The sequence below is a fragment of the Chinchilla lanigera genome, unplaced genomic scaffold (genome assembly GCF_000276665.1).
Source record: "Chinchilla lanigera isolate Chin_1 unplaced genomic scaffold, ChiLan1.0 scaffold00005, whole genome shotgun sequence".
In the NCBI taxonomy this organism is placed as follows: Eukaryota; Metazoa; Chordata; class Mammalia; order Rodentia; family Chinchillidae; genus Chinchilla; species Chinchilla lanigera.
In genome coordinates this window covers 5441629-5455299 of record NW_004955406.1, presented here as the reverse complement: position 1 = coordinate 5455299, position 13671 = coordinate 5441629, and the positions used below count along the sequence as shown (strand labels likewise).

General features: G+C 39.2%; 1 protein-coding gene across 1 annotated transcript in view; it reads right to left on the bottom strand.

Annotated features, from left to right (window-relative positions):
- Window positions 1–13377, bottom strand: part of Lpgat1 (lysophosphatidylglycerol acyltransferase 1) — a gene marked incomplete at its 5' end in the record, with an annotated part of 64653 nt that extends 51276 nt beyond the window's left edge. The window contains 1 exon segment of the mRNA XM_013520199.1: window positions 13113–13377. Coding sequence (XP_013375653.1) covers window positions 13113–13350 — 238 coding nt within the window.
- Window positions 13378–13671: the final 294 nt, after the last annotated feature.

Sequence of the window (13671 nt, the reverse complement as noted above, 5' to 3'; positions counted from 1 at the left end):
AACCTTGGGCCTCTCTCACTCAGCACTCACAATCTCCCTAGGTCATCTGCCCACCTCCACAGTTTTAAATATCACTGAAATTTCCGAATTTCTCTCTCTAGTGCAGTTTCTGAGTTCCACTTAAATGTTTCTCTTCTACCAAATGACAGAGTTTGTAAACCTTTTCTCCCACTCATTGCTCCGTCTCTGAACTTCCCCACCCACCCAGAGCTCCCACCAGAAACCTCAGTGGCATTCCTGTTACTTGTCTCATTACTGCATCCTCCATATCTAAACAGCAAATCTGGAAATTTTTCTGCCTATAAAACTCTCCAATTAGTTCATTTATTTCCATCTCCACTGTCATTACTGCTAAACCAGTCAACCAGCACCTTTACCTGAATAAGGTAAGAATCTTCCAGAGGGCCACCCACATGCATACACACACATACACACACTCTTATTTCTCTAATCCATTCCCACAAACCCAGCAGAGTATAAAATTGCAAGAATCTGATTTCATCATTCTCTTGCTTAGAATTCTTCCAGTTTCTTCCTAAGACAAACCCCAAACCCCTTAACACACACACAAGGCCCTGCTCCTCACTCCTCATGGACCCATCCTGCAGCTAACCTTCTTTTCCCTTTGTCCTCTAACATAACAAACCCTCTTCCGCCTCTGTACATGTTTTCTCTCCTCCTGGCTTCACCTGGGAAGTTCCTTATTCCTGAGTTTCAGCTCAGTGTCTAGCAAGCCGCTCCTCCCTAATAACACCTCTAAGCCTGAGCTGCTCTGTTACACCTTCATGCACCTGTGCCATTGTGACGCCAGGCTTATCATCTGCCCCCTGCTGTCTCCTCCCACACTAACACATAAACACCTACAAACAAGAGACTGACACAAGCAGGTATGCAAGTGTCTTCGGAGGAAGAAGAACTAAGTTTACATAGCTTCAAATACAACTATAATCATTTAGACATGCCCTTCCTCAAAAGGTGAGCATAGTTGTTTTCCTGGGCATTAGTATGATAACAATAATAATGAAAGTTATTTATGGAATGCCTAAGACCAAGCTATTCACTTAAGATTAAACATGTTTCACAAGAGACAAATATCACCACTTCCATTTTCACAGGCCACGCAACTGAGGCTCAGAGAAATTAAGCAACCAGCTCAAAGTTATACAACTAGGAAGCGGGTAGCAGGATCCAAACTCACACTAACTCAAAAGACAATGTTTGGTTAGGTGTGGTGGCACATGCCTATAATCCCAGCACTCAGGAGGCTGAGGCAGGAGGATCATCGTGCACTTGAGGCCAATGTGAGCTACAATAGTGAGTCTAGGCCAGCCTGAACTACATAGCAAGACCCTGCGCCCCCCAAAAAGGACAATATTTGATTCCCATACATTGTTATCCCTAATATACAAATATCTGAATATCAAATATATACAAATATTTGAAACTTGAAGTGATTATTTAAGTCTCTAATACAGTCTAGATCTATCCCACCCATATAAAATAGCCTATGACAGTGATTCCAAACAGCATCCTTGGTCCTTATCCATATAATCTATCCCTCATTTCACAAAATAAATTTACTCCCAGTTAACTTTGTTCTCTACAAGGACTTTAATTTACTTGTAAAAATGGAGTGTGCACATCAATCTTTTTTTCAGAAAACCTTTCTTTTTTGTCTTTTTGAGACAGGGTCTCACTATGCAGTTCAGGCTGGCCTTAAGCTCACTTTGTAGGCCAGGCTGGGCTCGAACTCACAACAATCCTCCTGCCTCAGTCTCCCAAGCACTCCTATTACAGGCATGCACCACCATGCCTGACATTCAGAAAACTTTTTACTGGTACATTTTGAACACAGAGTTCATACCAAATTCTACTATTCCCCAAATCATCCATCAGAATAAAAACTATGAAAAAAAAAGAATAAAAAAACTGTGACAAAAATCCTTATGGTAGAAGTTAAATCACACTCTCTAGCCCAATATTTTGCAAATCAGTAACTTTGCTAATTGGCAGCAAGTGGTCAGTAAGAATTGACTGAGCAATTATACAACCAGGTATGTCTACCAATGAGGTCCTGTTTTTCTGTGAGTAATAACAATTCTGGACAACTCCTAGTAAAATACATAACTACCATACATTTTCCCAATACTGAGACAGGAAAAGGTCATTTAACCCAACTATGTCTATTAGCTCAGAAAAGCACTGTTCTAACTCAGTAAACATTTTAAAATCAAAAATGGTTTAAGATTTCTGAGTAGTGAAATAGCCCTGTTATTAAGGTCACAATATATAACACAAAGAATCTTGAATTTTTAAGGAATTAAAATATAGCAAAAATATATTTAATACTCAAGAATTATTACAAAGCTATAGTAATTAAGACAGTGTGGTATGGGCATAAAGAAAGACATACACATCAATGGAAAAGAATTAAGAGTCCAGAAATAAATCCATGCAGCTATAGTCATCTGAGTTTTAACAATGATGGCAAAATCATTCAATATGAAAAACTAGTCTTTTTAACTACTTCATCCATGATCCTAGGACAACTGGATATCCACATGTAAAAGAATGAGGTTTGGACCCTTTCCTCACTCCATGCAGAAAAATTAACTCAATATGGACCACAGAACTAAATATAAAAGCCAAACTGTTAAACACATAGGTATAAAACTCATGACCTTGGATTTGGCAATGGTTTATTATACTAAACTCACAAGTAACCAATGAAAAAACATGGTCTAGCATCCAGAATTTAGAAAGAATTCTTATAATTTATAGTAATCAGTTTTGCATTACTATAACAAATACCTCAGACAAATTAACCTTATAAAGAAAAGAGTTTCCTATAGCTCAGTTTTAAAGGCTAAAGTCCAAACAGCAGGGTGCATGTGTAGGTAAGCCCCTCCCCCTTAGTTGTGTCATCTTATAGTGAGTGAACTGCAAAGGTATAGCAAGCTGATCACATCACCCAACAGGAAGTCAGAGTGGGTGGAGCTGGGTCAGGCTTTCGTAACAACCCTCCAGAGAGAACTACCACAAGAATCATCCTTTCCGGGGCTGCCCCAACTGACTAGGACCTCCCATGAGGCTCTCTCTCTTGAATGTCCATACTATCTCCCAATGTTGCCACCCTGGGACCAAGATCCCAAAATATGAACTTCTAGAGGAACAAGCAACATTCAAAGCTTAGCATAAGTCAACAACAGAATGACATCTAATCCATTTCTCTAAGATGTACAAATGGCTAGTAAATACATAGAGCACTAGCCATTAAGGAAATGCAAATCTAGATCACAATGAGATATCATTTCACATACATTTGGATGACTAGAATTTTTTAAAAAGAAAGTAAAGTATTTATGAGAATGTAGAGAAACTGGAACACTCCTACACTGCTAGTAGGAATGTACAATAGTGCAGCTGTTATGGAAAACAGTTTGGCAGTCCCTCAAAAGTTAAACATAGAATTACCAAATGACCTAGCAATTTGACTCCTAGGTCTAAGAAAATTGAAAACATATGTCCATATAAAATGTGTACATGACTGCTCACAGCAGCATCATTCACCCAAACTGAAAACAACCCAAATGTTTATTAACTGATGAACATATAAAAAATGTGGGGTGTCCACATAGTGGAATATTATTCAGCCATACAAAGGGATGAAATACTGACACACGTTATATATTGGGTGAACTCTGAAAACATTACACTAAGTGGAAAAATCCAGACACAAAAGATCACATATCATCTGATTCCATTTATACAAAGCATCCAGAATAGGAAAATCCAGACATGAAACCTGTATTAGTAGTTGCCAGGGGCTGGGAGGAGGAGGAAATGGGGAATGAGGGCTAAAAGGTTAGGAATTTCTCTGGAGGGTGATGAAATGTTCTGGAATTAGCAGTGATGGATGGATGCACAACCATATAAAGCTACCAAAATACACTGAGTTATATACTTTAAAATGTGACTATTAAGGTATAGGAATTACATTCCAATTTTAAAATATATATATATATATATGCTTAACACTGAAGCTATACTGAACATAGTTTTGTTCTTGGGAGACTTAGAAACATGTTGATGTATTTAAATTACATGTTTTTTCACTTAAAATGTCAAATGCAAACTTCTAATAGCATGTGCAAAATGCATATTATATACATGATTCATATGGCTTCCTAATGCTTAGCGAAGTTTAACAAGTTTAGGAGGGCTGGGGATATAGCTCAGTGGCATAAGTGCCTGCCTGCAAGCACAAGGTCCTGAGTTCGATTCCCATAACCAAAAAAAAAAAAAAAAGTGTTTGGGAAAGTGTTTTGTTAGCAAAATGTAGCAGATATATTAAACCTTAAAAAAAAGTATAAATGCAGAACCAATCATTTTGTAAATTTTTAGTTAACTATACTATAATTTATAATAAATCAAGGAGGCTTGCTTTGTTTGAAATATTTTAATGAAATAACAAGAGAAATAACACATTTTTAATGGTGTACATTTTACATAATTATATTCATCAGAAATGAAACATTCTACTAACTAATGAGAGCAAGAACAGCAGGAAACTCACTTCCCCGGGGTGGTGGCGTGGTACCTGAAAATTAAAAAAGCTCTTGCTAATGCTACTTCATTTTTCAGTTGGCAATGAATGCCTCTGCTTCCTGAAATCAGTAATTGAGATCACTAACAAACTTCTAGTTTTTAATAATAGTTCCTAAGTTTTAGGCACTACTAAGGAATATAACTGCAAAACCATTATCATATGTCCACCAGACACAGACTAGTAATTGTAACTTAGCTTTTTAATCACTCAGGTCTCTGAGGCTCATGTGGGTAATATAATGACCGAAGCAGGCTCAAGGCCAGGGAAGGAAGAGGTGGCAATGTGGGGAGCTGGAGAACACAGGCCCCACCTAACGGTGGCAGCCACTTGACAACTTCAGTAAGTTGCTGCCCGCGGGAGTGGTGCTCAGCATAGCCCAATTTCTTTTTTTTTTTTTTTTTCCTGGTTTTTTTCCAGGACCAGAAATCAAACTCACGACCTTGCACTTGCCAGGCAGGTACTGTGCCGCTGAGCTAAATCCCCAGCCCCTATAGCCCAATTTCTAATCTCTCAAGAATAGTTGGAAATATAGATTTTTTTTCACAATTTCAAATGTTGAAATCTCTACAATTTCAAAATGTTGACAATTCATTTTTCTAAACTTTAAATACTGCTGAGGCAATAAACACGTCAACTACTGAATATAGCCATTAGTCCACAAATTGAACAGAAATCCTCAAAACAAAGGCCAATTACTTAGTAAAGCCTAATTTGAGATTAGGAATGGTAAACACAGGAAAGTAATTTTTAGTGACTTTTATCAAAGTTTAGGGGACACTGGTGAGCCTTAAAGCTCTGAAAGTAGTCCACAGACCAGACCCCAGAAAAAGGTTCTAATGTCACATTTCATTCCTATTCTTCCTTGAAGTATCAGAGGTAATGAATTTCATCCATTCATTCTGATGAAACTTCTTTTCTGAAACCAAATAGAAAAAGAGTGGCTGTCTTAACCATACGCAATGGTAAACAGTCCAAGAAGCAAATAGTTTGGGAACCACTGCGAAGGGAGAAGAAAACTCCACATTTTAGAACTTTCTTCTTGGCTTTGGCGTAGATGTCAAAGAAAGTTCACTGGATGGTAAAACTAGTCTCCATTTTATAACAATCAACTAAAGCACAGTAAAATGATGACAGTGTTATCTGAATTATAACTGCACAGTGGAACAAGAATCTTGTGCTGCACTAACTGGTATGAACATGATAGCATTATAGATAAAAATTTCCCTGAAAAATACACCAAGCAACAAGGAGAGAGAAAGGAAAAAAGAAAAGAAAAATTTCTTTTTAGCAAATCTAGGAGAACAAACAAACCTATGAAAACTCCAAGTAACTGAGAGCAAGACAGAGCAGACAGAATCCACAACGGGATGGCCTGTAGGGCCCTAACACTCGGTATGACATGTGACAAGACCAGCAGTGGCAGACCCCCAAAAGCAACAGAAACAGCCTACCTCCCCAAGGAAAGGGGTTTGTTGGCAAGTTACCACCTGCCTCTGCAATTACAAGAGATGCTCAAAGTGGTGGCCAATAGCTTCCAGATATTTATTAGTACAGCAAACTGCTGAAGTATGTATACATTTTTTGAGGGACTCTGTAACTAGGGTTGCCAAAAAGAGAAAATCAAAATAACGTAATTAAAGAAAGCTATCTTGAAATAAACATACACTTGAGCCCGTGTATTAGAACCTATATGTACCAGGAAAAATTCAGCTAAACACTTAACACAAACATATTTGAGTAAAGTTACTAAATATCAAAGATAAAGAGAAAATTCTTGGCAAGATGGGCACAAAAGATCAAGTAACTAATGCGAAAAACATTCAAGTGGGCTTCACATATCTTCACGGTAACCTTCAATCCCAGGGGACATCTGGATAACGCTGTCAGACACTCTAGGAAAGAAAGTATGAGCCACAGATTTTATAACCTGCTAAGGTATCCTTCAAGCACAAGCAATAAAATTGAAGTTCTGAAAACATCACCATTTTTTCCCATAAGCCCTTCTTGAGAAACTAGAGTTTAAGCATTCCTTACCTGAAATAGTTTGGACTGCAAGTATGTGAATTTCAGATTTTTTTAAGGGGAGGTTTGGGGATACTTGCAAATACATAGTAAGATTTCTTGGAGAGGGGACCCAAGTCCAAATATGAAGTTCACTTAAGTTCATCTACACCTTATATTCCTTAAACGGAAGGTAACTGTATACAGTATTTTTTGTGCTCCTATATCTGACCAAGATCCACGATCAACATGGGGTCAGATGCAGAGGTTTCCTCCTGTGACATCATGTCTACCCTCAAAATTTGGGGGTTTTGGAGTTATGTCAGATTTTGTATTTCTGGATTAAGAAAACTCAATCTGTACTACAGGACGGATTTTAGCCAACTAATGGTTGACTGAGGAAAATTTCACCAAAATACTTGGGTATTACTTTATCTAACTACAGAATTAACATAAAAACAGGTGGCTATAAGGAAGATAAAACAATATAAATACGGATCATACCGAGGTGCAAATATCAAATAACATAAACTGGAGAAGGGAGAAATCAAAGGGAATAGATAAACTTGTTACCTTGATGAAGTGGCTAAGAGCCAGTAAACAGCCTTAAAGCTCACAATTAAGTGGAGCATAAGCACACACAGTCGCATAAACACATGTACTATTATGAATAAATACTACTGACTAAAGCTAGGCAATGGACAAGAAAAAGGGAAAGACAGGAGAATTAAAAAGAATATTACCTTTATAATGGAAGATTTACTATCAATAGAGGTCTTAAAAAAAGTAATTAATAAGGCAAAAACACAAAGCTTCCTAAATATCTGAACAAAAAAAGCAAAGAAAAACAGAATACACAATGGAAGACCTAAAATTTTTACGTCTATACAAATATAAAACAGATGGGTTTTATGAAACTTCCAGGGTACTGCACTACAAACAATTTCATTGAAGCAAAAATTTTTCTTTCTTTTTGACACACGGCCTCACTATGTATTTCAGACTGGCCTTGAACTTGCTATGTAGCCCAGGTTGGCCTCAAATACACAATTTTGCCTCATCCTCCCAAGAGCTGAGATTATAGGCATGTGCCACATGTAGCTTGAAGCAATAATTTTTTAACTAATTGTAAAAATCCATCATTGTGATATTGCTTTCAGATATTACAGCTGCAGCTTAAGAAAGAGATTTCAAGCATCCAAAACAAAAGGGCACATGGGGCAGTAAAAGAAACACTCTAGGAACATTATCTAAAGATCAATATTGGCTCTTTAAATAGAAAAATAAACTTATGAAAACATCGGTTAATGCTTAAGAGGAAGTAACTGTGAAATCTCTTTCAATTTCAACATTAATAACAAAAGGAGAAGAGATAATAATAGTAGGGGACTGATAAAATTGTGAGCATAGGGCCAGGAATACAGCTCAGTGACACAGTGCCTGCCCGGCAAGTGCGAGGTCCTGAGTTTGATTCCCAGTTAAAAAAAAAAAAAAAAAAAAAAAAAAGTGTGCATAAATGGCTAGCAAAGTGACAAAGTGAAATCATAGACTCATTAATGTCCAGCACTACTGAACACTGCTTGGCTTATATTTCAGTAACTGATAGCTAATATTGCCACAAAGATACAAATTTCAAATGAACACATTAATCTTTTAACTCTATTACAATTAGTGATGGTAGAGTTAGATAAGACACCACAGAAAAATATTTTCCTAAAGGGATTTAAAATAATACAAAACCCAGGAATTTGAAGTTTCCCCTTCCCTAAGTTCCGTTTTCATTCTCTGCTGCACCTGCTAAGGCCCCTAGATCAGGAGCTCCTCCTCCGCACCCCACAGGGTGGCTCTGTCAAAGAATCACTCAGTGTACCAGGCTGAGTATCTCACCACGGCACTATGAGCTCCTTACAGTCAGCAATGATGCCTGTGCCTCTCAGCACTTCTGTGTCTCCAAACATAACAGAAGTTCAGTAAAAGGCAAGTTGACTAACAAGTACATATTTTATATGATATGGTTCAGGGTTTATACTTTACGGGCTGACCTTTAAGGAAGGTAAGTAGCTTAGAATCAGGAAAGAAAGAATCATTCAAGATAGAGACACTGGGGCAGGGGGCATAGTTCAGTGGTAAAGCACTTACATAAGTGAGGCCCTGGTTTCAATCCAGGCACCACAAACAAACAGAATTTTTGAGCACTCTGCAAGCATCAGGCAACAAGTAAGGTGCAGGGTTAGAAAGAAGACCCAGTGGCATGCAGCAGATAAGCATCTTGCTCCCACTAGGGAATAGATAAATTCGAGTTAAAGCTTGATCCACTCTGCTGGCCCTCAGAGTGCTCCCAGTTGCAAAGCCTGTTCCACTAGAATGATGCCTTTCAAATGTTGACAGCACTCCTAGTAAAAAACACATTCTGTAGCACCACTCAGTACAGATAGACACATTTCTGATCTTATCTATTTAATTCTATTCAATTTCACTTTTTTTAAAGAATGAAGTCTTCTATATTGCCCAGGCTAGCTTTGAACTCCAGATCCTCCTGCCTCAGCCTCCTGAGTAAGCTGGGATTACAGGCACAGGCCACCATGCTCCAGGCAATTTCACTTTTTAGAAATGTCCATCTTGACATACTAAACTGGTTCTATGACTCAAAAGTTAAATATGTTCTAGAATATACATTTTTAAAACTTTCTAAAATTTCAAAGTCAGTGGCTAGGAATTGTAGCTCAGTGGCAGACTGCTGCCTAGCATGCATGCGGCCTTGGGTTCAAGCCCCAGTACCCCACACACAATTCCAAGGTCACATTTAATTCCTGAACATTTTTCTTATATAACAAATCTGTACCCCAACAACAACAAAAAAGCAGACCACTACCAAATAGTAAAATAACTGACAAAAATGAACATAGAGCCAAGGCAGCCGGGGAGTAGGAGGAAGCTAAACCCAGTCTGCCATCAGCTTTCCCTAAAGCCATCCCAAATAAATAATCTAAGGAAAACAGCATTTGCTAAGCAAAACAGCTTTGGCGGTAAGTCCTCAGACACCCAACTGCCCACCAGCCAGACTTGGGAGTCCCCAGACTCTTACTCTATATGGAAATTCTACAGATTCCACTTACAATGAATACTGTAAACTATTACAGGTACAGAGGCTAATTAAATGTGTTTGGATGATACTATTTCATTAGAATAAATGAAAATCAAAATAAACATTTAAAAAAATAAAGGGTTTTTGTCTAAAAATCTTTCTGAAAGTATCCCAGATCTAAAGGAAGCAGGCAGAAATGAATCATTAGTTAACTTGCTATCTCTTCTAGTTTGCCCTTTTCAGACATCAGGACAAAGGCAGTATGAAACTCATCCTAGACATGAGCTGCCCTGACAGTACTTCCCTCTAAAGGTAAGTGCTAACTTAAGCACAAGGAACAAATTAAAGGTGAACAAACCCCACTATCTTCAGCATACTTTCAAGAAACATGTGCCCTTGAAAAGACAAAGTCAGAAACAGGCAGAAAAAGAGTATCACTCTTCCCTCTTCAGCATCCTTGGGTAATTCTCTAGCTCTGAGAACGCACACAAAATACAAGAATGTTCAATGAGCTTCTTTTGCTGTTGGCTCATCATTCTACATCAAAGAACCATGTCTGCTTTTAAAGGGCTCTTTTTTTTCTCCAGTCCTGGAGACTGAGTTCAGGGATGGATCACTGAGCAACATCTCCAGCCCATTTCTTTTTCTTTTTCTTTTTTTGAGAAAAGGTCCTACTAAATTGCCTATGGTGGCCTTGGAACTGGCAATCTCCTACCTCAGCCTCCTGCAGAGCTGGGATTATAGGTGTATACCACCACACAAGGCTAATGGACTGATTTTTGTGATGTCTGACTCAGATTAGAAGACAATTTCACAAACTTTAATAAATATCCTTGTTTCCCCAAAAGAAATCTAGTTAGTTGAGGGCCTAGGAATTAAACCCAGAGAGCTGTTGCATGCTTAGCAAGTACTCTACCACCGAACTACATACCTAGAATGGAAATCTGTTTAAAACTAGAAAAAAATGTTCCTTTTACAAAGATGAAATATAATTTTCCTAAGAAAATGGAAAAAGCCCAAATTACCATTTATTAGCTCTGTCCAGTACAACTTCACGAGGATGAAAGTGTTCTCTAGCTGCTCTGATCCATGGTCACTAAGCCAGCTGGTACTGAGCATTTGAATGTGGCTGGTGTGATTGAGCTCAATTTCCATTTCACATTTAAATCCATTTAAATGTGCACAGCCACATACAGCTAGCCACTTCCACGTGGGGTAGCGTAGGTGAGATAATCACCAATCCTCAGCAGCAAAGCCGCGTGATTGACTTGTCCTACACTGAATGTCACAATTTGAAAAATTACTGTTCTACACCCATATTCAGTTCTCAGCTTTAAGTCTTCCTCAGAAGTGGTTCCCCAACAAAGTTGTGGCAATTTTTATTCTGAAACATGAACATACTAGATCTGTAGAGCAGAACTCTTTTTGGAACGTTCAATTTTCTGTGACACTCTGGAATAGGGAAAGGGGAAAAAAGGTAACAAGAACACAGTCCTCTTGACCCAAAGGGAAGAAATGAAATACATAATCCAAAGGAAGGCTAATGTAGCCCAAGACTTTTTATGGGAATACCTGCTCAGCAGTTCCTGCTGAGATCTGCTGCTTTAAATACAGTTGTATTAAATTCACTCCATTTATTTGACCTTCTGTCTGTATTGTTATGATCAGACTATGACCATACCCTCTGAAATCAAGTGTTCTACCTAAGGGAAAACCATTTAAAATATACACACTACCCCAAGAAAGAGCTACCTCAAGAAAATATGTTTCAACATACACTGCAGCCATGCTACAGCCAGAGGATGACTAACTTCAAGCAGCCACAACGCAGTCCTTATAATTTCAAGGTCAATGGAAAACTAATTTTTTTCACCTTCCTATCATGCTGACACAAATATTTTACACACAGATGAACACAAACATTTCAGTAATTTCATTGTGTTTAAGTGGAACAATCTTCTAAAATCTGTTTGTAAAGACTGTAAGCTCATTTTAAACAAGAAAACTTCACGAAGAATAAAGCCACTAGTACCACGCAGCACATCTGGGAAAGCTCAAGCTGTATAAAGCAAAGCCATTCCAAGACAGCAGAGCAATTCACATAACAAATTCAGCATCCCTGACTACAACTTCACTTCTTTCCTCTACTACTGCCGCTGCTACCATCATGTCCTAAGAAAAGAACTAAAAGCTCACCTAGTGTACCCAAAGAGCACTGAACTCTACAAGACTCAGGACCAGTACACAAGGCACACCCTACCCCAGGAGCCCCTGTGCCTGCAGAGAGTAATCAACGGCATTAGGGAAAAAGCAATTCAAGAGCATTCTGACACAGCCAGGGTCTGCCAGGCTCCAGAAAAGCTGTGTCCTGTCAGTCCTTTCTCCTGGGCATGGATAAAACCTGCAGATGCAGCCTGGGAGGTAGAGACGGAGATGGGATTTAAAATGGAGAACTGCCGCTCTGCTTGACCCTTAGTGTGTGTGCCCCTCACTCTTCCAAGCTATGAACCACAGATCCCACCAAGGAGCCCAGAATCTGCAGCAGGGTCGCTGAGGAACCTGCTGCCCGAAGTCTAAACACCTCCATGATAAAAGCCTCTCCATCTGACAAGTGCTAAGAACCTCAAGGTTTTCTTCATTATCCCAATTCTTAGAGGAAAAACCCCCCAGTGAATGTAATAAAGAATGCTGCATTTTCACATGACAAGCATAAGTTCTCAAAGTACATGACGTTTATAAGCAGAAAATAAACACTTCTCATTTAGTTCCATAAAAGTCCAATTCAGAGCAGTGTTACTCCTCCTCCCCAAATGCTATTTAAAAGTAGAAACAGAAATGCAAAGACGTTCAAGAGATAAAGCAGCTTAACATAGGTAACTTAATTTTTTAAAATTTAATACTTTTGCGAGATAAAATAGAGATTCTAAAAAACAGAAGAGAACAGAGAGCCCTTTTACTGGCTTGGCTTATAATGTTAGCAGTACACTATTACATTAAATGGAAAAACTTACTAAACTCTCTTAGCACAAATACAGCTCAGACACTTGTCTAAATTCCCAGTGTTTGTGAGCTAAACACCTCACATCTTCACTTTATACGCCCTCAAGCTCTATGTAACGTACTCCTAGTTCTCTTTGAGAGCTTTGGCAGCCTGGGTCCAATAAATAAACGTCAATCACATTAAAAATATTATTTAAGGAATCTATTAATTTTTAATTACCAAATAATACCTCTGAAAACACGCTTCCTCGGTGACAGTCTGACCAGAACACGACTGCTTTCTATTTCTTTCTTCAACAGTGAAAGCATAAAAGCATCTTCAACTCAGCGCAGAAGATCTACTCAATCATGGCTCCTGACCTAAGCATAACAATTTTTTTTTTCATATGCATTAAACAAAAGTGCTCTCGCCCTTACCTGTGTATCCAGCATGCCATCCCCAGGAAGCCACCATTCCTAAAAGCCATTTGTACATGATTCCTTCAATACACCAGAACCGCTTACTGTCCAGCACGCGCAGGGGCTGCAGCAGAATTAAATAGCAGATGTAGGATGGAATAGCAACCAGGTTGTTGGCGACCATGAAGGCGAATCTCAGCAGGGCTTTCACCAGGATCCAGCCCAGACGCGGCGCTCCTTCCAAAGTCACAGCCATCCTCACACTGGAGTCGGTCCTGCCTGTCTGGGAGGTGAAAGGAGAACTCATTTACAAAGGAAAATGGATGGAACACATCTAAATCAAACAGTCACCAGCCCAGGAACTGACTGCAGCACACACAGAAGAGAAGCGAGGATGTCCAAGCGGGCCGGGTGCAGGATCTCGGTGATCTGCCGGGCAAATTCCTGAGGGGGACCGAGAGCGAGCAGAAGCACCGCGCAAGGTCAAGGGAGCGTGCACCGAGGCGCGCGGGTCGCCGTCCACCCACGATGAGAGCACGGTGCCCAGCCGCGACCTGGTGGCGGTCCCCGCACCGCG